The sequence below is a fragment of the Pogona vitticeps genome, chromosome 9 (genome assembly GCF_051106095.1).
Source record: "Pogona vitticeps strain Pit_001003342236 chromosome 9, PviZW2.1, whole genome shotgun sequence".
In the NCBI taxonomy this organism is placed as follows: Eukaryota; Metazoa; Chordata; class Lepidosauria; order Squamata; family Agamidae; genus Pogona; species Pogona vitticeps.
In genome coordinates this window covers 27,073,438-27,097,158 of record NC_135791.1, presented here as the reverse complement: position 1 = coordinate 27,097,158, position 23,721 = coordinate 27,073,438, and the positions used below count along the sequence as shown (strand labels likewise).

At 55.2% G+C, this 23,721-nt stretch overlaps 1 protein-coding gene across 1 annotated transcript; it reads left to right on the top strand.

The window, feature by feature from the left end:
- The first annotated feature begins 2,425 nt into the window (after positions 1-2,425).
- Positions 2,426-23,386, top strand: PPP1R13L (protein phosphatase 1 regulatory subunit 13 like). Its single transcript, XM_072979602.2, has 13 exons — positions 2,426-2,942; positions 12,045-12,163; positions 14,101-14,231; positions 14,773-15,352; positions 15,779-15,877; positions 16,487-16,584; positions 17,106-17,490; positions 18,241-18,815; positions 19,547-19,684; positions 20,150-20,283; positions 20,388-20,554; positions 20,678-20,877; positions 21,613-23,386. The coding sequence occupies exons 2-13, from the start codon at positions 12,109-12,111 to the stop codon at positions 21,649-21,651; spliced, it is 2,601 nt and encodes an 866-aa protein (XP_072835703.2). The 5' UTR covers positions 2,426-2,942; positions 12,045-12,108; the 3' UTR covers positions 21,652-23,386.
- The last annotated feature ends 335 nt before the right edge of the window (positions 23,387-23,721 follow it).

Genomic DNA, 23,721 nt, shown 5'->3' with positions numbered 1-23,721 from the left:
GATCCTGCCACCTCCTCCCACAATACCCAGTGTTATTTTTCAGAACTCAGTTTAAGATGCTGAAAAACCCCAAACTCTTTTAGTTGCTTTTCCAATTAGCCAATTTGCAGTGAAAAAATTTGTCTGCCAACCAAACCTAAAGATCCAAATCCATCCTATTCCTATCCTTGGTATAAAAATACTCTGATGAAACAGACAACATTTCTACTGTGGGTGTCCTACGATGCTGAAGGGAAAAATCTAGGTGTGGCCCATCTGGAATGTCCTTTATGCCAAGCTTCTGCTGGCAGAGAGGGAACAGCTCAAAGAAAAGGGATAAGAACCTTTGTTTAGAAGCAACACATAATAGTATTGGAAAAGCATTCTGCTTTCTTGGAGCGTAATGAAAGTTGACCCATCCCAGTCAAACAGGCTAAATTGACCCAAACAACTGAACGGGTTCAGCTTCCAAGTAAAACCTTTAATAAAACAATTAAAGACCCTGTCAAACTCTTGATCTTTTTATTATTTTATTAATGCTTTTACTTGGAAGCTAAACCCTTCCAGCCGTTTGGGTCCATTCGGTCTGTTTGACTGGGACGGGTCAACTAAGAGCTAATAGTATTATTTTTTGAACCAGGATTCCTGGGATCCTCCCACATGATCTCCACTTGCTTCCATGTTCATTCCAGAGGATCAGGCTTCTTTGCTCTTCCGCAAGCCAGACCATGTCCAGAGGAAGGCAATGGGAGAGAGGAGGAAGGGTCTGGAAAGCAAACCCCAGGAGAGAAACAGTGCAGGATGCTGTGTGTGTGTGTGTGTAAGCCACAGAAGAGAAGGCTGAGAAGGGACAGCAGAGCCATCATCACCATCAGGGAAGTTTTCACCACCTCCCATGAAAGGTGGAGGAGACTTTATTATCTTTTACTGCTCCAAAGGGAAGAACCTAAAACCCACGGATTCAAGTTAAATGAAGGACGATTGCGACTAAATACTGTATTAGGAAGAACTTCATTCCAGGAAGGAAGTCCATTGAATTGGGGTCCCCATGAAAGGCAGTGGATTCTCTTTTGCTGTAGAGACCTTGAGTGGCTCTCTTTATGCTTTAGCTGCGGATTTCTTCGCTCAGCAGTAGGTTCGACTCGGTCGAATCCTCTCAGCTATAGGAGTTTATGGTGCTGTTGACAAGTTGTTTACACATGACCCTCCTGGGTCTAGGGGGAAGCGAGAGGAGGGGCTGGTTCACATCCGTTGTGTTTGCGGTTTCCGACACCCGGGCTTTCGACGGCACTCTCGGGCGAGACAGAAGATCCAAAGGTGTGTCCTTCGCCCCCTCCCTCTCCGAAGCCCGGGGAGTTTACGAGAGTCACCGGGGCGTGATTCACTTCCAGCGAAGTCCGGCCAAAGGAATCCTCCCCTCGCAAACCTGCAAAGGCACCCTCGCCCCCCCCCCTTTTTTTCTTCTTCACGCCTTGCATTCTTGCCGCGGAGGTCCTGACGGCGCCGGAGGTTTTAAAAGCAAAGGGGAAAAGGTCTGTCCTTAATCACGGAGACGATCGGATGAGGCGGGGCGAAGGGCTTCGCAAAGTCCCGACCCCAAGCCCGGCACCAGAGAAGGGCAAGAAATCATTTTGGACATAAAATAAAAGGGGATTAGATCCGGCGAGGTTGCAGCCGGTGGAAAGGACTCACGTGGCGCGACTTAAGCGCTTCAAAGTGGGGCTTTACTTGGGGGGGGCGGAAAGAAAACCTCCCCAGAGACTTTCGGGGCTCGGGAGCTTTGCTCTGGGGTCCCACTCGCCCCACCGCCGCCGCCGCACCGTGATCTGCCCATTCCTTGGTGCTTCAGGTTTCTTCTTAAGCCTTCAGGGCAGAAACCAGGCGCGGCGGCCCTAAAATGGCCGGGTGGGCAGCAGGAGGGCGAGCCGAGTGTGGGGAGCGCGAAGGGAAGCTTCAAAGGCCCCGCGTTTAGGCGGAGGAAGCCGGGCACGCCGCCGGGGTGATGGAGGAGAGGGCGCCTTCCCCGGCAGGGCTGGCCTCGGGGTTGGGGCACTCTGCACGCGGGCAGAAACCCTCTCTGGCTTCTGCGTCCCCTTTCCCTGGAGGCGGCGCCAGGGCCTTTCGCTCCTGGGAGCGAGGATGAGGGGCCGGCGATGCCAGAGAAGGGCTGGGGGGACCCTTTGCTCTTTAAGGGGAAGGGGCGGAGGCGAGGGGGGCGCGCGCCGGGGACGGACGGAGCCCCGGCCTGGAAGGAGGCGCGGCCGAACCAGGGAGGGGGAGAGAGGCTCGCATTCCAAAGCCATGGGTCACTCGGCACGGCGCAGAGGCTGCTGGGACCTGTAGTATTTCCCACCTCCCACCGCGGGAGGGGTTCCAGGTGGATACTCTTGGGTGCCCCTCTCCGGCTAGATTGTGTGTGTGCGCGGGGGCCCGGGGGGGGAGAGATTATGCCCTGCCGCTCTCGCTCTTCTAGCGGGTGCGAGGGTTTGCCAGCTCGAGGGAGGGCGTCGGGCCCCTGAGCATGAACCGAGGGCTTTGGTGACCCTCCTGGGGGGCTCCGACCCCGGTGCGCCCGCCCGATCCAGAAAAACGGGGCAACAGTCCCGAGGGTTCGGGGAAGGACGCTGCTGCCCGCCCGGTGACGGCGGGGACGATCCGGCCGGCTCGTGTCCAGCGGCCTCCATCGGGTTCTCCTCTGGGAGTCGGACGTGCAAGGACTACCGTTCCCAGAATGCCGCCGGCGCGATCCTACCTACCTGTGGAATTGCACAAAAAGGGGAGGGAGGGCGAGAGGGAGGCAGGCAGGCAGGGAGGGGAAAAACCTGTTCCCAGGCAGGCAGAGGCGTGAGTCTCTCGGGCTGCGGCGGCTGGGAAGGGACGCCCATGAAGAGCCCCGACGGCGCCCGGAGCCCCTTGGGAGACGCGGCGCCCAGGAGGAGCCGCTGAGCCTCGTCCCGACCAGGGTCAGTGGCGGGGAAACTTGGCGGGCAGGGAGGAGGAGAGGGGGCGGCGGCGGCGGCGGGCGAGTTCGGGGCAGCCCGGGCAGGCGGGGAAAGGCTTGGCCCCGAGTGGCCGGGAGGGGAGAGGAGGGGAGGGGAGGGGGTCCGGGTCGGCTCTTTGCCGTTCTTGGAGCGTCTCCCGCAAACTTTCTCGCGCGCCGCCTCCTTGCAAGGAGCGGATCACGGAGGAGGAGGAGGAGGAGAGGGAGGGAGAGAGGGAAGGGGGGGGGGTCCCTTTGGAAAGCTGCCCGCTTCGCCCATTCCCCCCCCCCGTCTCTTTCTTTCTTTCTCTCGAGGGCTCCTTTTAGGGCGCAGGGAGGGGGTGGTGTCCCTAAAGCTGTTTGTGGGTTCGGGGGAGACGCTGCAGCCGGATCAGCGCTGGCGGCTCGCTTTCCCCCGTGCGCGCGGCTGCGGGCGCGTTCAAGCCACCGGTGCCTCCAGGCTGGCGGGAAAGCGCCGCCGTCCAGGGCTCCCCCTTGCCGCCCCTTCCTGCCCCCCCCCCCCCGAGCTCCTTGGCTTTCTCGTCCTTCTCCTCTCCTCTCTTTCCCTCCGTCCTCCTCCTTTCTCTCCCCTCCCCTAAACCGCACGCCCGGACTTGCCGGCCTCTCCGCCGCCGCCGCCGCCTTTCGCAGACAGGTCGGGCCCAGTTCGGCGCGCCTCCGCGGGGGCGGGCAGGCGGGGCAAGCCGGCCGAGGGGCCGCTTTTCCTCGAGGGCTGCCCCAGGGCTTTGTAATGGCCCGGAGGAAGGCACGGGGGAAGGGGGTAGAGACCACAGACGGGCTCCCCCGCCCCGAGTGGGGTCGGTGCCGACCCGGATTTTGGCCCAGGGCAGAAACCCATGATTAAGAAGCGACGCCGGAGTCAGCCCTGCCTGCCCGGTTCCTCTCTCTCCTCTCCAATCGCCGTTTTGCCTGCGGTGGGGTTTTGAGCAAACCCACAACTAAGTCAGGCTGGTGGGTCCCCTTCTAGACACTGCTCGGCATCCTAGTTTAGGTGGGGGGGGGAGAGGAGTACAAAAGGGGCTTCCAAAATCACGCTGGGCAGTGAGGTGGCAGCCATGTTCCTAATGAGTAAATAAAGCATATATGCCAGGACTTGTTAAATGACACCTTTTGTGTCAAGGACCGTGCCTGCTTGTCAGGAAGGTAGATGAAACAGTCAGGTGGGGATTTGTTTAGAGGCATAAGGGGGAGCAGCTGGTTAAGCAGAGCGGGTGGCACCTTGACTCTTCCTCTCTCTCTCTCTCTCTCTCTCTCTCTCTCTCTCTCTCTCTCTCTCTCTCTCTCTCTCTCTCTCTCTCTCCCCCTTCTGATGCTGTGCCATGTTGTGATAAGGTTCAAAAGACTAGATTGTAGATGATCTCACCCCGAAATACAGTACTAGGTCCTTCTGCATCTCTTGTAGGCTGGCTTTTGGGCGAGATGTGTGTGCAGATCTGGCTCAAAAGGGGGATTTTGCTTGGCTCTCGGTTTCAGGCCTCCGCACCTCAAGGGGTCCTTCTTTGTAACCCCTTCAACTGACGCAAGCCTAGCTCTTTAGGTGTCAGTGCACATGACACTTTGGATGAGACCCTCAAAGGTTGGCGGTGCTCAGCCTTCAATCCTCCAGAAGTTCTTGGATTTCAGAATCCCTGACTTACTGCAGGTGGGAGCTTCTGGGCGTTGAAGACCGAAGCCTCCGGAAGACCAGGTGTGGTGCTCCTAGGTGGGAAATTGGTGCTCCAGACCTTTCGACAGAAGCGTGGAAAGGTTTGCCCCTGGAGAACCGGCCTCTGCTCAGCCAGCAGGGTCCAGAGCTGAGAGAACTTTGTGTGGAAGTAGCCCGTGCAATAATTGAAAGGGCATTGTGGCGACCGGTGTGTTTTTGTGGGATTGCTCCCCTGCAGGTGGCTTCCCACCTGGAGCCCTGACTTTTACGGGGGGGGGGGGGGAAGGCTAGGACAGGAAGAGGGTCAGAAAACACCACCGTAGATCATCAAGGGTGGAGGAAGGGAAACCGGGGAAAGGTATCGTGTTTGCCCCTCCTGACCTCCACCTGGGGTTGGTTGTGGTGAACAATTGAGTAACCTTCCACCCTGTCCTCCTGCACCCTTTTTATCTCCACACCAGCCTTGTAAGGTAGGTTTAGTTGAACAAAACCAGCTGAGCCCTAATCAAGCTAGTGAGTGACCTTTTATACTGGTGGTTCCCAACCATGGGTCACCCTGAGGTTCTTGGACTGCAACACCCAGGAATCCTGGCCAGCACAGCTAGGGACGAGGGCTTCTGGGGGGTTTAGTCCCAAGACCCTCTGGAGACCCCCCCAAAGATTGGAACCACTGCCTCTGAGCCTGGATAAAGTGCTTTCCCCTCACCCCTGAGTCCCCACATCCAGTCTCCAAGGGTCTGGAGTCATGAAAGAGCTACAGTCCAGAAGGATGGGAGGGGGGAGAGATTTCCCACTGCCTTGCTTTCAAACTCTGGTGGGCAGAGGACAGTGTTTTTGCGAATGGCGCTGGACTCAGGTCCCCCCCCCCGTGTCCTTCAGCGGGGACTCAGCCGGAAGGGGTGCTGAGTGCTGCATTCCGACAAGATGGAGAGAGCAGCCCTGGGCCCACTTCTGCTCTGCTGAGAGGACCAGGAGAGATAGGGGAGGCATCCAAGCACCATAAAAAGGCTGTCCTCCCGCTGGTGGCTGGGGCAGCCCTTCTCTTCTGCCGATCTGGCCTCCCACCCCTCCCTGTTCCACTTGCATGGCGTCAGACTTGCAAAAGAAGAAACATGTTGTAAAGCAGGCGTCGCTGATGACTGGGGCTGTAGTTATTTACGGTCAGTTACATTTCCATCTCACCTACTGACAGTACCAAATGGATGATGCGTCTCTTCCTCCCTGTTTCTTCTCCTCCTCACAACAACCTTGTGAGGTGGGCTGGAGGTGGAAAGAGATGGGTGCAAGGTCACCAGTGAGGTTCGTGGCTCCCCAAGGGTTAGAACCTGCCTCGCCCAACTGAATCCCAGCCCTCTTGCCATGAACGCCGCCCTGGCTTCCTTCCGCTCTGCCTCCCTGGCCTGGAGCATGTCTCCCTCATCTCCTGTGGCATGTCATTCTCTTGCTACCACGTTCCCACTAGACCCCCAATGGTGAACTCTGTTAAATTCCTGCTGGGAAATTCAGGATTTTCTCCTGAAAATCCAAAAGGGCAGCAGAGGGCTAGAAAGTGAGGATGTTGCTTTTTCGGGGGCAGAAATAATTAACTGGAACATCCTTCTCAAAGGTGTTCTGCTCCTAGCAATTACTTAGCGAAGGGAAATGTGTTGCCTTTAGTTCCAGAGCTTGGCGAAGTTCTTTCTTTTCTGCCAAGCTCTGTGGTTTAGGCATTGGACTGTGGAGCCAGAGGCTGGGAATTTGATTCCCTGTTCTGTGCCTCCTGGGAGGAGAGACAGCCTGGGTGGCCTTGGGCAAGTTGCACCGTTCCAGGGCTCCCCCTAGAGGAAGGGCAAATCATTATTAAAATCCCCCTGTCCTCCACCAATGGGTTGCTGGATTCTGGTAACAGCAGGCTGAAAAAGGAACTTCCCCATGTTCTGCCCCAGGTGTTGTTGGACTGCAGGGCCCATCAGCCCCAGCCCACATTTTTGTTGTTGTTTAGTCATTAAGTCGTGTCCGACTCTTCATGACCCCACAGACCAGAGCATGCCAGGCCCTCCTGTCTTCCACTGCCTCCCGGAGTTGGGTCAAAGTCACATTGGTAGCTTCGATGACCCTGTCCGTCCATCTCGTCCTCTGTCGTCCCCTTGTCCTCTTGCCCTCACACTTTCCCAACATCAGGGTCTTTTCCAGGGAGTCTTCTCATGAGATGGCCAAAGTATTGGAGGAGCCTCGGCTTCAGGACCTGTCCTTCCAGTGAGCACTCAGGGTTGATTTCCTTCAGAACGGATAGGTTTGTTCTCCTTGCAGTCCAGGGGAATCTCAAGAGCCTCCTCCAGCACCACATGGTCAATGGCAATAAATGATGTTGAAAGTCTGACAACATCTGCCCATAAGAACGTAGAAAGGGCAATGTGTCCTCCATCTGGCCCGCCTGCTCCCAGTCATGGCCAGTTAGATGGAATAGGGACGGTTTTCCAAATGTCACTCACCAGTCAGTGGCATTTGGACAAGTAGACTGCACCTTTGCATGGAGGTTCTACCACCGCTCAGCTTGCCTGCCTAGGGGAGGCCTCTTTATGGATTCATGAATCAATGTAGCGAGCTTACAAATTCCTACGGGCCAGTTGTCTCACCTTGTGTACCCTGCCACCATTTCTTATGCAAATCAGCTCACCCCTTATTGAAAAAGTGTTTACTTTTGAGCCCATAAGGAGGCCCCTGCCTTTCCTGTCGGCCTGCATTCTTGGAGGAAACCTTTTAAACCTTGCAATAAACAAGCTTCTTTTCAGGTATTCCTGATTATAATTCCTAGATGAATGTTGTAACATGCACGCACAGGGAGGAGAGGTGGAATATTTCCCCTGGAAAACATTCCAGATTCTTAATTGTTTAGTAAAGTTCCTGTTGTTGCTACTTTAGTTCTATCATCATTGCTTCCTAAAACTGATTAGAATAATGAATGGATGATGATACAATATTAAGACCAGTTTGGCAGTTGCAAGTTGTAATTTATGTTTTCAGGTGATTAGAGGTATACACGCACTTGCAAGCATGCATATATGCTTGTTTGACTTGCAAACACGAAGACAAAATAAAAACTTCTAATGATATCATAATCCAAACCTAAACTAAACTCTGCCTCCACCTTTCAAGTGTGCCAGTTGGATCAAGGCGAAAACCCAAAGCTGTGGCTAATTTTTGTTCTACTTGCAACAAACACTCGAAGGCACACCTTTTTGTGAGCCTGGGAGGTGTTTCCTGAAGAGGTGCTGAGTATTTCTGGATGCTCTGCAGCCGTAGTAAAGTGCCTAATCCAGAAAAAGGAAAGCGCACTATCTGAGCATGTGGCCTCATTACAGGGAAGAAAGAGAGAAAGTTGGCAGATGGGAAAAGGCCAGGACTAGCCCGAAAACAGAACAAGAATGAACAAGGCCTTTCACACCAAACATTTGTAATCAAACATTGTAAAGGAAGTACACAGGGTTGTTAACATTTCAAGCCTTCTAATAAAAATGGTTTATGTACAGGGCTTTGAAATGGTTTGACTGTAGCATCTCAACCACATTGAGTGTGCATGCTTTATTTTTATTTCTTATCAAAGATTTCATTTCAAATGATTACCAGCTGTTAGGACATTTTTTTACAAACCATTTTTTAAGCAAATGCAAGTCAAATAAATCTGTTTAAGCAGAGCCTATTTAGGGCAAGTCTTCCCATTTAATTTATTTCTAAATCCCAGTTTTCCTTCCCCTCTGCTGTTTCTTGTTGGGAACAGTGCATAGGGCCAGGCGAGTAGGCTGACCTCCTTGCCTAGCAGGTCATCACAATTCATTGATGGAACCCACTGCCTCGTGATGCTGGGAGTTCTAGTCTTTCCAGTGGGTTCCCTTGAGGTCAGGAGCTGTGGGAAGGTACACCTAAGACCACCCACTCCCAATTCTTTTGAACAAGGACATGGCTGGGGTGACTAAGTCAAAATAGTTTCCAGAACCCCCTAACTGCATGTGGAATTTTGGTAACCATAGCCCCCCCCCCAAAAAATAATCTCTTCCCTCTTTGGATCCTTCTCATGGTCTCTGGTGAAATGTGTGCTCTGAAGGAAGCCACGAGGTTGCAGTTGACGACTGCTCTCCTTCCTCCGACTTCTATTCTCCCACACCTGTGATTCTTGGCCTGCAACGGCTAGTTTCTCTCCCTCTCTTTCTGCGTTTCGCTGGGCGTGGTTGGTTCATGTTTGCCTTCCTGGATTGTCCACCACCCAGAGAAAGCCATGGATAGCAACAGTTTCGGTGCAAGCCTGTGATCTCCACGGTTTTCCCGCTGTCACTCAGCAGCATTGTGCATTCCTTCTTTGATCTGGACCCAAGCAACAAAAGCTGACTTCCCAATTTCCCTCTTTCCCAGGAAGCTGTTGTTCAGACAGTGTTCGTTTCCACCATTCTGTTTCTCCTGGCGAATCTGTTTGGGGGTTTTGGTGATGTGGATTGAAAGGCTCTCTTAGCTAGCTCTGTGGAATGGGGTGTGGGACCATGAAGAGGGCAACAGGTTTTTCCCTCTGGATCGGCCAGGGAATGGCAGTCCTTTTGCATAGCAGCAGCAGGGGCTGGTTTTTCAAGTTCCTTCGGAAAGAGGTTTCTGCCCTGCAAGGTGCAAATCTGGACGTGGCATTTCCCCCGTGCCACCCACAGAGGGCACCAAAGTTGTCAAATTCTTTCACACCCATGCCTGCCTTGCAAATAAGTTTGCAGAACTTGGCAAAGCTCCCTTTCTTTAAAATGGCAAGTCCCAGGCTGCTCCATGCTGCGAGATTCTAGGAACTTATTGTCCAAAATTTTAAAAAGGAACTGTTGTGAACTCTGGATGTGCTATTTGTCCGGGCAGTTAACACTGTTTTGACTGGCTCAGACAGCCCATGAGCTGGCATGAGACAAATCTTCCTGGAGTATCTGGTTAATCCATGAATCTAGAGTCCACTTTCCTGCTCCTTGCTTTCCTTACATGGTCAGGTGGGGTCTCACAGAGAAGGACCTTAAATGATTAGCAGGAGGTTCATAATAGTGGAGGGACACCCTATAGAACTCGGGGTGGTGGTGAGGAAGGCAGGCAGGGTGACTCCTTCTGCACCTGCTGGAGAAGTAAATGTCCCTCTTCTTCCCCCTCCCCTTAAATTATCCCAAAGGGGTGGGAACCTGAGGCAGATGCCCCTTCTGCTGCCATGATGTGATGTTTCACATTGCCGTCCCTGATTAAGAACCCAGTGAAGGGTCAGTTCCCCCTCCCTCCTTTAGTTGTTGATTAAAAGTGGAAGGAGATGGATAAAAATGAGATCAAAGAAGATGAGGACGCTGGGTTCCGGGGCTGAGACAGCTCAGTAGGGCTCAGCCTGACAACCTGCTTTTTTTTCTTATGTCTTGACCTGCACATGGAAAAAAATGCAGTGTATAGAATCATAGAATTAAAAAGCTAGAAGGGATCCTGAAGGTGGATGAGTCAAACTGGCTGCTGAAATAGAGAGGAATGCCTCTGAACATATGTAGAGTGCCATTGCCTCACTGTTGTGTATCCTAGGAGCTGGGAAACACTTTGGCCAAACAATGGTGTAATTATGGTCCACAATTAAGACATAAAAGGTTAGGAAATGCTGCCAGATCTGCTTAAGGCAAAACAGGGCATCCCCTTTCAAGAGGAAGGGAAAGACTCATTTAGTGTCCCTGCCTGAGCTGGTCTCAGTCTCTGGCCATTATATAACCAGTTTTGGCTCCCAGCCTCGAGCCCACGATTGCTTTTCTGGACTAATTGTCTTGTCCTAAATTCTCTTCAGTTGAGAACAAAAGTTTGGCTTCTGCCTGTGAAGCTTGGGTTCTCCCTTTCAGTGGTCAGGCAAAGCCACTGAGACCGAGAGGATGGTAGCTACCCGTCGGCGTTATGAAGACATTACTATGTCTGGTCCCCTCAAACCCTCATTTCTGCTCTGACCACCAACGGTGTCCCCGAGGACAGTAGAGGGAGCCTGAGGATGAAGGAGGCCCCCAGGGTGTCTAGCCTTCTCTTTCCTCGTCCCACTGGTCAGCCAGTTGACTCTGGGAAAGCCCATATCCAAAACTCAGATACCCAATGGAGGCAACAGAGAAGCTTTTCGGAAAGGTTCACTGCTCTGGTGCTAACGCTTAGAGTACTTTTTTTTAATCTTCTGTCAGTGTTGTGTCGCTGACGAAGATCAAGAAGACAAGGCAGGGTCATGGGGTCTGCCCTTTTCCTTCTTTGGAGTTGACATGTTGGCTTTCTCCTTTGACCGTTTCCAACAAACCAGTGCTCGGAAACCTCTGTGGAATTAAAATGTGTATCATTGCTTAGGAGCGCATGTACCCTTTTCTCAGAGATGGGGATTCCATTCCTTTGTATTTGCATTAGGGCTCCAGGAGTAAGTTAGAGTAAATATAAACAGAGGCCGAGATTTCCCAAGAGGTAGGAAAGCAGAGGGGAGTGGCCTTTAAAGAGACATGGGACTTTGCGGGAGATCCATGACTTTTTCTTCTCCTTAATTAAATCCCTTTTTTAAAAAATAAGCTTGCGTTAACTACTTTGATCAAAGCCTTGAGTGTCCGACACCCTTGATGTAAAATCTGGGCCTCCTACCTTCCTTTGTGAGGGAAAGAAGAGAGGTTAAAGTGATGGAGATAAATATGAGCAGTCAGGGTGTTGAGGGATTTGGGAACTCACCCCCTTTGTAAGTAAAATCTCCTGATGCTCCTTTCATGGTTTTGAGGGCATTGGGGGGGACTAGTCCAGGTGTTCTGCTTCAGATCCACCCCCAGGATCTGTATTGGCAAGCACGGAGCAGGGAAGGGGGGTGGGTTTGGTTTGGGGGGGCGGTTGGGGGTTGGAAATAGCCCCTTGTGAAGGTTTACTGCCAAGCCAGAGAGCAGCTGCTTGCTCCCTCTACCAGCCGCCTTGCCTCCACCGGGGACAGGAGGCAAGCTTGGCCCTTTGTTTGGCTGGAGGATCCCAGCATCTCCCCCCACATCCTCTGCCCCTCCCAATGTTTCGAGAGCTGGCTTTGTGTGGCCTCCCCCCCCCCCCGGCAGCCTCGCTGGATGATGCAGCCTGTCCAGGTGCCTCCCCAGGTTTCTTCTTCTGCCAAATGCCTCTGATTGCCCAAGAGGCACGGTTGACTCAGAGGCTTTACCGGTTCTCCAGCTCCTCCCTGGAGAAACTGGGCTCTGGAGCCAAATTTATAAGCCGGTGGCTTGCAGGGCTGGCTTTCTCAAGAGCAGGAGAACACCCCTGCGAAGAGGGCAAGACTGTCAGGGACAGAGTGCGAAGGGCGGGGAAGCCCATACCTTTTGGCGGGTGGGCGGGAGCTGGTCCCGAAGAGGCCGAGTGTGGAAGTCATTTGTGTCTCTGGGTAGCCGTCATGGAGGTGCTCCGTCTCCCTAGGTCCCTTCAGCACTCGGGGTGCTCGTGGCAGACGGCGTTGGAGCCCAAAGCACCGGTTGGCGCCATGGCGAGCGAGGACACCACCAGCATGCAGGACTTCTTAGATTTCAATTTCCAGTGTGAGTCGGAGGATCCCGTGTTGGGGAAGGAAGCCCCGTGGAAGCGCAGTGCCTGTTTTGGCTGGGATGGAGAAAGGCAGAAGGTCTCTTGGGGCAGTGGCCAAGGGGCTCTTGGTCCCTGGTGCCTCCTACGAGGGATCTTGGGGTTCAAGGAAGCCTCGCCACCTCGTCCCGAGACCAACGATGGTGCTACCAGTTGGCTTCCCTGTGTGTGGAAAGGGGCAGGAGGGTGGAAACAAGTCCAGTTCTGGGGGAAGCACCACATGGAGGGGCTCCCTGAGGTCATCCAGTCTGTAGTGAGCTGGACGTGGGAGGATTTGACCCACCCCCTTTCCTGGGTCCCATCCATGTTTGGCATAGACAGACACAGCCCAGATGGGACCCGGGCTCTGCCACCCACCACCAGGCAAGGCTCTCTGACTGGGCGGTGGCCAGGAGAGTCTGGAACCTTTCCGAAGGCTGTGGAGGGCCGTGGGGGGCTTGGGCGGTCTTTCTGCAAAGCAATGGTCTTAAAATCAGAACCATGATGGGGGAAAAAGGGGTTAAGGGCGAGGAAACCTGAACAAAGGCCCAGTTGATGTTTCCAGGCTCCATGGGACCCTGAAGGAGAGAAGAATCTGACCACCTGAAAGAAAGAGCCCTTGGCCCTTTTCTCCAACTGGGCTGGGGGGTGGGGGGGGTGGCAGGAAGGGCCGCCCCACAGCTTTTGAAAAGACCTGCTGGCGTGCAAGTCCCGGGACACTGGAGCACGTCGGTTGCGTGAGGAGCGGCTGTCAGCAGGGCCTTGTGCTGAGGCTGGCGGAGTGTCCTCTGCCTCCGAGGCAGGATCAGTGGGCTGGAAAAGCCTCGGCTGAACACGAACAGGCGGCAGGCGTGTTGGAGGGGCAGCAGAACCAGACCCGGCCGGCCGGCCTGCGTGGTCCTGTCTCACTCACGGCTGCCAGAAATACCGTGCAAGCTCCCAAGGGTGGGTGGAGAGGGGGAGGGAAGGAGGGAGGGCACCACCGGCGGGTCAAGTCAAGACAGGACAATGTGGCTGTGGAAGATGGACTTTGGGGACGACACACACCTCCCCCAGCATCCCCTGAGCGGCTGGCCAGGCTGAGTGGGGGAGACCGTGTCCTGAGGTGCTCTTCTGACTGAGCCGAGAGAAGGTGTGGGGGGTGCGGGGGGGGGGGGAGGGGAGGGAAGCATCCCTTGGATCTTTTGAGAAGAGCACCAAGCGCCCCCTGGTGACGGAAAGATGCCCAAAGCTTGGGAAAGCGACGCTCTTTCAGGCAATGGCCACCAGCAAAACACCCTCTGTTAAAACGGGTCGCTCAGGCAGCCGCTAGCCAGGCTGGCAGAGGGGGGGTGGGGGGTGGGGGAGTGGGACCTGCCCTTCCAAAACATCTTCGTTTCCCCAAGCCCAGTGATCATCTCGGCTGCTCCCGAGGATCAAGGGGGAGGTGCTGTCTCACTGGCTGTTCCTCCACCCGCTGTGCAGGTCCTCGTTCCTGTGCTGCTTCTGTGGTCCTGTTGCCTCTGACTTGTCCCCCCCCCGGCAGGGGCTTCACAGGACGGGCATGTCTAGAGGGGGGCTCTCCCAGTCAGCCCTCCCAAGTTTCCAGTGCCAAGCAGGGGTTTCCGCTCTGGTCTCCCGCGTCCTGGCCCGATACTCCGTCCCCTCTACCCCAGTGGCTGTCAGTGGTGTGGTCCTTTTTTCGCCCTCCCAATTTTGAGAATACTAGGAATGGGTTGTAGGTGATCTGTGACTGTTTCACACGCCCAGAACCCGCTTGGGAACCCGGCCTGGCCCAAAGAGCGCCTCGCACGGGGATTCCCCAAGAGTTCCCTCAGAAAAGGGAGGGGCATTCTTTTTTAAAGGACAAACAGCATCCTGTGGGTCCTGCAGGGGAGGGTCCTTCATCTCTCGCCCTGCCTTCGCTTCCCCACAGCTCTGGCCTCGCGGCACATGGACCTGGAGCAGCTGGAGGTGGACACGGCGGCCGCCAAAGTGGATTTGCTGTCCAAGCAGCTGGAGTCCCTCTGGACAGACAGTGCCGGGCTGTCGTCAGCGTCATCCAAGGTATGAGGGTGGCCAGAGCCTCGGGGCGCAGGGGAGATGAACACTTTTTTTGGGGGGGAATATTGCTTCCAGTGGTGAAACTGACTAGGGGGAACCCTGCCAGTTGCAGGGTTTTTTTAAAAGCAAGCGGACCTTTCCACACTGCAGGGGCAGCGAAGGAGCGCGCAGGCGCAGGGGCAAGGGACGCTTCTCTGTGCCCACACATTGCAGACATGCAGCTGGGTTTTTTGGGGGGGGGCAAAGGGTCCTTTAAACAGAGGGCTTGAACCCGAAACCTTCTGCAGAAAATGCCTGGGTGCTTGCCCCCTTGGAGCCCCCTCTCTGTGCCCTGGTGTCGAGGGGCAGCGGTCAAGGTGGAGCCAATGATCCCACCTTGGGGAGCAACCTGTTTTCAGGCAGCAACTTTCCCCTGACCCTCGCTGGTGTGGCCACAGGGGCCGGGGGGGGGGCTTCTGGAAGAGGAACTCCAGAAGAGGGTCTCCGGAGAGGAACCCATCACGCCAGCCCCCTAACCAGCCCCCTTCTCTCTGTTTCCCATCAGGGCAAGGACATCTACAGCGTCAGTCCCGCTCCAGAGCCCATGGCCAGGATGAGCCCCGTCTCCACCTCCCCGCTGCACACGCTCCCCCGGAAGAGCGCTTCCTGGGAGGCCTCCTCGTACTCCTTCAGCGAAAGCTCCCCGGGATCCCTGCACAGCGCTGGGCTCAGTTCCTCCCCAAGCCAGCTCCTCCCTGCCAGGTCCCCCTTGGGCCGCTCCACCTCCCCACGGCCCTCTTTCTTCCTGCAGTCGGAGCTGGAGCGGACCCCCCCACCCCCTCCCCGGCCCAAGGTGATGGCCGTCCCCTACGAGTCCCAGTCCAGCCCCACGGCAACCCACGGCTCTTCCCCACGCTCCCTCTGGCCCACCAGCGGCCCCACAGAACGCTCGTACGAGTACAAGCCCTACGGCGGGCAGATGGGCCGGGCCGGCTCGCCGCGGCTGCCGACAGAGGGCTCGGGGTCTCAGGCCTTCTTCCCAGAGAGGGGGTCATCGCCACGGCCTCCTGTGCCGCCCCCGTACGAGAGCCACAGCCTGTACCCCTCTGCTGTGCCGAGCAACTTCGCACCCTTCAGAGCTCAAGGTAACGCTCAGGCAGGTCTTCGGGACGGGGAGAGGGGAGAGGTGGGTTATTTTGAGGTGGTAACAGGGCAGGAGGGGGAACGGGCGATGGGGAAGGTCAGACAGAAGGGCGCCCCTCTCTCCTCCGGCGTTCTGTCCCCTCCAGAAGGGCTCAGGAGTCGCTCCGGGCGATAGCTAAGCCTTGCGAGTCAATTTCACAGTTTCACTCTGTCTGCTCTGGTGTGGTTCATTCTCAAGTCCCCTGTAAAAATATCCGTATCCACACCCAGGAGGAAAATGGCCTAGACTTTGGAAACATGGACCTAAGCCACACTGGCTGGGGAGTGTGGGTGTTGTAGTCTGAAAGAGCAAAGTTCCAAAGCTGGGGAATGTCCCCGAGTAAAGGGGGCCTCCTGTATCGATTGTTGTTGTGTGTGTGTTTCTACAGACGACCTGGTGATCCGGAGAAGGACGCCGAAGGGGTGGAACGAATCTGACCTGGACGTGGCTTATGAGAAAAAGGGTTCCCATTCCCTCGGCTATGAGCGTGAGTCGGGGGGGGGGGCAGCAGGTGGGGGGGTGAGGGAAAGGCCGGGAGGGTTGCCGGTCTTTAAAGGGAGGAAATCCAGAGTGCGGGAAGTGCCCTTTGGAAAATAATTTATTCCGGGGACCTTTTAATGGGGTTTTAAAAATAACCTGTGCCTGTTGCAATGTTGCAGAAGGACAAGGAAGGAAATTGTTGAATTAGTTGTATTGTTACTTGTTACTTTCTTCATCCTGGGGGGGAAAACACCACAAACTCTGGGGGTTGAAGTAAAATTGTATCAAATGGGACCACTTCCTCTCCAAATGCCTTAAAATGCCCTTCAAAGCCATTTTACAAAGTAACAGAAAAACATGGCTTGTTATACCAGCCCTTGACTTTGACACTGCTTGTTATGTTCATATTGAAAAGCAATTTTGTTGCACACTCATTACCAAAGCCACTAACTAGCTACACACAACTCTTTGCTTGTATCTCGCTGCTCCCATGCTCTGCGTGAAGCAGACGGAAGCAGATCTGTCATGACAGGCAACCTTATGCCAGGATGATGCCCCTTCGGGGTGGGTGGGCAGGTGGGCATTTGACCTCCAGTAACGATGCTGCCTTCCGCAGGGGGAGAGGCTCACCTGGGCCTGCGCCCGAGCGCGCCAGGGCTCCATTTGGCTCCCTGGAGAGAATCGAGTCTAGACGGGGGCATCGGACAAGGCAAGGTAAGCCTCTGGCGCCCTCGGCTGCTCCATGACTTGGGAAAGTTACCTCTGCCCACACACAGAGTGGAGTTCTTTACTAACCTTGATTTTAAGTTTGTTTTATTATCTCTTCCATGCACGGTCACCTTGTTTTTCAAGGTAAGCCAAAGTGGTTTGTCTCTGCTCGGCTTCAGGAAAATTGCAACCGTGAATGCTTTTAGACAGAGATTGCAAAAGTAACCGTCCCCTTTTTGGGATGCCAAACACTGGCCACGCTGGCCCTGGATTCTGGGTAATGTAATCCAGAAACTGGATTTCTCTATGCTCTAGTTCAAACCTCCGAATAAGACCTGAAGCAAAGTTCTGGGAGTTGACGCTAAGGAGAGATTTTTAGATTTGCAATTTGGGGCATGATATAATACAGGCTGTCTGGGGAAGGGGCAGGGTGTGGGGGGGTGAGTTCACAGAAGAGAGTGGGGGGGAATCAGGCCCCCAGTGCTGTGGGTGCATGAAAACTTCACCATTGGCTTCCTTTCCCCTAGGAGGAGCATTATGGGGTGCACAGTGCCACGCTGCCCCGAAACTACAAGGCATTCCCGCCGGCCCCGGAGAGGCGTCAGGAAAGTTCCTTCCGCCGGTCCCTCACCGCCAACCAGGCCGGGACCCTGCCCCGCAACTGGCAGCCGATCTCCCGCATCCCCATGCCACCCCCCAGCCCCCAGGGCAGCCTCCCCAAACGCCACAAGCCCCTGCCCCTCTCCATGATCTTCAAGCTGCAGAACGCCTTCTGGGAGTACGGAGCATCGGGCACGAAGCTTCCCCCCTTTCAGGGGCCCCCGGGGGCTCCACTTCTCCTCCGTTCCCTCCAGAAGCAGGTGATGCAGCAACCCCAACACCAGGCCAGGATGGCCCCACCTGGGAGCGAAGGTAGGTGCCAGGCATGGAAGGCTCCTTCTGGAAAGGGGTTCGGTGCTTCTAATGCTCAGACGGGACCACGTTTGGCCTGGTTGCATTTTGGTGCCTTTCCCACGGTGGCCTGGGCAGCTCCGATGACCGGTCCTGGCGGGACAGAGGCAGCCCTCGTGATCAGAGGACCTGTTTTAGTGTTTGGTGGGCCGTTCTCATGGAGAGGATGACCTGGCCAGCCCTGGGACTCTCCCCCAGCCTGTCAGAAGGAGAAAAGCCCTCTAAGAAGCATCACGGGGCTGCGTAGAGAATCTGGGCCCCGAAAAGAGATTTAGATGCCAAAGGGATGATTCCTGTACCCCCCCGTACATTCCTTGATATTCCAGATATCTACTACATCTCTGTGGGGGCAAGTTGGGGGGGGCTGCAAAGCCCTATTTATTCTGCCCACATCTATAAAAAACTTGGAGTTGAAGATTTTGCAAAGCAATGTAGAGCAAGAATAAAACAAACAGTATACACTCTCCCCCCACCCCACCCAAATGAACCAAGGAAATGGTGGTTTCCTGAGCCAGACCTGTGGTCCATGTAGCCCAGAAAGGTCAGTTCTGACCGGTAGCTGTAACCAGCTTCAAGGCAAACGAGAGCTGGAACAGAGAGGGCTCCATGAGGGTCGCATCCCAGCCTGTCCTTTCCTGGGAAATCGAGCGCCCTTGGCAGTCCAGCATTATTCCCCCACTCACTCCCCCACCTCTCTCTCCCTCCCCTCAGGAAATGGCTTCCCCAGGGCTGCCAATGCAGCAGCCGAGCCTGTCCGGGTGATCCCCATCATCCTTACGCCGAGCGAGCCGGAGCCGGAGCCGGAGCTGGAGAATCTTCCGTCGGTCACAGAGCCAGCAGAGATGGATGAATTTGCCCGGCCGCTGAGCCCCACTCGGCTGCAGCCCGTCCTGCCTCCTGAAGCCCAGAAAGTGCCCGAGTTTGAGGAGGTGGCTCGCGTCCTGGCAGAGATGCCCCGTCCCTTGAAGCGGCGTGGCTCCATGGAGCAGAGCCCCAGCCCGGCTCTGCCGCCCACCCACAAGAAGCAGTACCAGCAGATCATCAGCCGCCTCTTCCACCACCAGCCCCACAAAGAGGAGGCGGCCCCCGTGGGAGAAGCCGCTGGTGGGGCACAGACCGAGCTGCCCCCCATCACAGAGGCCGCGGAGCAGAAGGCCCCGGGGGTGTCCGTGGCATCCGTGGCACCGGCCCCTGCCCCAGCAGCTGCAGCAGCGTCCCCTCCGGCGCCACCCATCCCACCTCCTCCCGAGAGCTCGGCTGCTCCCCTCACGCCTTTGCCCAGCCCGGTAAGTCTGCACCAGGGCTCAGGATGGGTGGGTGCGTGCGTGGGTGGGAACCCCCTACAGTATACTGTATATATATATATACACTGCAGCAGCAGCAGCAGTAGTAACAATAACCTTAGAACGGCAGAGCTGGAAGGGACCCCCAGGGATCATCCAGTCCAGCCTCTGTCAAGGGAGGCCCCAACGGGGGAATCGAACTTCCAACCAAGCCACTGAGCTACCCAGAAGTACTAACTGTTTTTATCTTTTAAGTGTTGTCTTCTTAATGATGTAAGCCACCTTGGGCCCTTTTAAGGAGAAAGGTGGGGTAAAAATATTTTAAATAAATAAATAAAAATATTTTTTTCCTGCTGTCACGCAAGGGACAAAAACAGATTATCTCCAGCATCTCCACTAAAACACCCCCCGAGAGCCAGAAGTAATCCTTCTCTCCCTGGGAGCTGCTCTGCATCAAGCCAGATGGCCATGCCCACAGCAGCTTCTCAGGCTCCTGTCTAAAACGGAAGATGCTGGGGGGGGGGGGGGCGAACCCTGCTGCCCTCTACTCTGGTAGCAAGTGTCTGCATGAATCGCTCCGTACATGCTCAGAGGCACTCTGGCCCTGAGAAGGGCTTCTTCTGTTTCTGGGCAGAAGCCAAACTTTGTCACACGCATGGCAATGGCCATTGGGGGGGGGGGGGACGTCTTTTGTTAAGCTTTCCCCATCAACCTGGCCTCCTCTGTGTCCGCAGGAGAAACGCTCCGTGCTACGCAAACTCTCTTCCCCGCGGAAGCGGCTGCTGAAAAGGGCCCGACTCAACCCCTTGGTCCTGCTTCTGGACGCAGCCCTGACTGGAGAACTGGAGGTGGTGAAGGAGGCAGTGGAGGAAGTAAGCTTGCAACGTACACAGCCCGGGAACATTTTATCTCTGGTGCCTTTAGCAGCAGGAGGAAAGGGGCTCCTTCGCCTGACCCCTCCGGCAGGCATATTCTTGCAGCCATGATGGGCCCTGGGGGATTCTGGAAGGTGACATTCCAAACATGTCTATGCTTTCTGTAAAAAGAAAAGGGGTGCCTGGTTCTGCTTCCAACCCCATCATCCCCATACTGACATTGCAACAACCCTATTGAGCTAGAGAGAGAGAGAGATTGACTAGCAAAGAGCTGCCCTCTGTGAATAAAGTCAATCTGGAATGACACTCGAGTTGGAAAAAGAGGTGGAGAGGATTTCCTTGGAACCAGGAAGGGGGGGGGGTTGCTTTGCAAGTCCGGTGGCCGGCTCTTGAAAATTTGGCTTGAAAGCTCAAAAACCCAATAGGAGGTCTTACAGAGAAATATCTGTTCTGTGCCGACAGCTGAACGATCCTAGCCAGCCCAATGACGAGGGGATCACTGCACTCCACAATGCCATTTGTGGGGCCAATTACAACATTGTGGACTTCCTCATCAACATTGGGGCCAACGTCAACTCCCCAGACAGCCATGGATGGTACGCTCTACCCTCCCTGCCTTCCTGCCTCCCTTCCTGCCTCCATCTCTCTGAAATTTCCTGCTGGCACGGCCAAAATGCATCTCCTCCCTCTTTGTCCACAGGACGCCGTTGCACTGCGCAGCCTCCTGTAACGACACGGCCATCTGTGTAGCTTTGGTCAAGCACGGGGCTGCCATCTTTGCCACCACCTTCAGCGACGGAAGCATGGCCATCGAGAAGTGTGACCCCTACCGCGAGGGCTACAGCGAGTGCTTTAGTTACCTGGCAGGTGAGGAGGGGGACAGGGAGATTTGACTGGGGCGGGGCTGGGCGGGGGGCACACATTGATGTCAGCAAAAGCAGGGGTTAGCTAGTGATGTCCAAAACAGCGTGGCCCACCTTTTCCTTGCAGATGTGGAGCAGAACATGGGCCTGACGAACAACGGCGTTGTGTACGCCTTGTGGGACTACAGCGCGGAGTTCAGTGATGAGCTCTCTTTCCGCGAAGGGGAGCCTGTCACCGTGTTGCGCCGGGACAGCCAGGAGGAGACAGACTGGTGGTGGGCCTCGCTCTACGGCCAGGAGGGCTATGTGCCCAAAAACTATTTTGGGGTGAGTTTTAACCCTCTCTCTCTCTTTTTTTGAAGAGAGATTCTCTCAAAGTCTTGCCCTGCACTACTACTACTAATAATAATTTGGCACCAAGTCAATTCTGAGTTACAAAGATCCCTTTCCAGGGTTTTCCAGGCAGAGGTTATTCAGAAGTGGTTCACCTTTCCCTTCCATGGGGGCAACTTCTGGGCGGGTGCAGCTTTTGCCCAAGGCCACCCAGGCTGGCTCTCCTCGCAGGAGGCATCGCTGGGGAATCCAACTCCTGACCTCTGGCTCCACAGCCAGGGACCTCAACCCCTGAGCTATTGAACCAGCTGAAAATCTGGACTAGCAGCACCCACAGACTCTTTTGCCAAAGGCCAATCTTCTCCCTCCAACTCAACCGTTAGCACAGCAGGCGGTGCCACACCAACCCGCTGGCTGCTGAAAGAGAGACCCCACAGCACTTTGCTACAAACATGAGTCTCGGGAACTGGAGAGTTTCCACGTGGATTCTGAAAACGTGACCCACAGAAGAAAGGTCCTCAGATGGAATGTCATGGGCATGGCCGGTGTGTGTGTGTGTGTTGAACATCTCAGGGTGTGCCGCTGGCTCTCCTCAAGGCTTTGTGTACATGGTGAATGAGCAGCGAAACCTCTATGGCTGCGGGAAGCCTCCGCTGCAGCCGTTTTCTCTTACCTGCTGGTCTTCCTCTGACGGAGAAACCCAACCTGTCTTTCTCTTCCTCCTCCCAGCTCTTCCCCAGGGTGAGGCCCCAGCAGAACAAGGCATAGCGTGCGTCCCGGCCATTCGTGGAGGAACTGAAAGGATGTGTCCGGACAGGAACCGGGATGACACCACACCTTCTCCCTGCTGCTCCTGAGCTCCCTGCCTTGCGGGGAGAGGACTTTGTGCCTCTTGTGCCTGTGGATGTTGTGACAGTGACTGCAGAGGGGGACTCCCCTGCTTCCGCTTGACTGGACCCTGAGCTCTCACGGGGCCCTGTGGGGGACGGATGACCTTGAATTGGGGGCAGGGAGTGGGAACCCACCTAGCTGCTGAACTCCTTCCCCTTTGGCCCTTCTCTCCCCTGCTTCCGTATCCGACTGCATCACCTGGAGAATGAGTGATTCCCCCCTCTTATGTGGCCCCTTTCTTAAAGCAAGGGTGTCACTACTCTGGACATGGAGGGGTTTGCCAAAAGCAATGCAGGGTCCTTGTAACAGACCCCTCCACCTTTTGGCTTGCACCTACACCCTTCACTGTGACACACTCAGGAGGCACCATGTGGGGCAAAATGTTTTTCCATCAGCTGAACAGTTCAAACTCTTTCTTTCTCCCTCTCTCTCTCACACACACACTCACACAAGTCCACAGACCTTCTCTCCCAGCAGGCTGGCTGTTTCTGCTGCAGCTTTAGCGCAAGAAGCTGCAGCGTGTTGAGGCGAAGGTACTGAAGGTGGAGACTTTCCCCTTTTCTCATGGAAGCTTGAAGTGTTTATCCCCCCTCCTGCCCCCCAAGGGAGGAAGGGTTCCTTCTGCACCCAGGATACCTGCTGAGGCGAAATTGCTCCCCAATGAATCAACTCAAAGCCAGGAAGAGGAAAGGAGGCAGCTTCATTTTTAGCAGCTGCTCCAAGTTTGTCCAACATTGGAAAGAGCCCCGACCCCATGCGGGAGAGGAGGGGGCCAGAGGAGCGCATCTGTAGGTCAAGCAGAATCAGGAGGCCTGATTGGGGGGTGGTGGAGACCTGCCTTCATTTGGGGGGGCAACTTGGTCTGCAAAGGTCACCCCTGTAAAATTGTTCCATGGGGTGCCCTTATGGGGGGGCAGTTGTGTTTTCCTGCCACAACCCACAGGGGGTGGTTCTTGTGCCTTATTCATTCCCAGCCCGGAAGCCACACCAGGGCCGCCTCCTCCTCCTCGCCCAGCTGCTCTGCTCCAGCTTGGCCAGGGGACCCTCCCTGGCAGTCCTGCCTGATGGGAGGAGGGCTGCCCGGGGCCAGTTGTGTGGCCTGTCTGGACCTGGGCCCACAGAAAGCTGATTCCTCCCAGTGTGGAGCCCGTGTGCACTCTCCGTGCGGGCCTTTCGGTCCCCCTCCTCGGCTTGCTCGCTCGGGGGGCTCTCCAAGACGCGAGATTCCTGCCAGAAAATTCTTTGTTTAGGGTTGGGGTAGGTGTTGGAGGGGGGCCAGGGCTGAGGGTTCAGGGGAGCCCTCCCCTAAACATATACTGCACACATAACGCTGGCTAGAAAAAACGGTAGCAGGAAGTATTGAAAAGTGGCTTGACTGGATCAAGGTAACCGTGGCACCAGGTTGGGACACGCAAATCCCCTTTGCTGGAAACTGGAAACTGGGGGACTGGGCGTGGATGCAGAGGAAGAGGAAACGGGAAGCCCAGACACCCCTACATATATATATATATATTTGGGGGGGGGGCGTTTCCTCGCCTTTTACCCTGATGGAAGCCGTTTGTAGTTGTCTGTTAGGCAGCCTATTTTAATAAACACACCGGTTATAAAAGGAGCCTCTTTGGTGTTTCGTTGTTTTGGTGATGGACGCGCCAAGCCTCCTGCTCCTCCTTCCCTGCCTTGCAAGAGGAGAAAAAAGATCCTCAGGGTGAGGATGGAAAGGGTTTTTAGAGGACATAAAATTGCACAGATTTAACTGGGTGCCAACAATATCCGTGCTGTTCAGTTGCAACAACAGTTTCCTAACGCCTTCCTTCTCTACCATGGTTTTCCTCCCAAGGGATAATGGAATATGTAGTCTGCCCTCATGGACCATCCAGGGAATAACCAGACATGCAGTTTGCCCTCACACGCTTTCATCGCAGGGGATAATGGGGTGTGTGGTTTGCT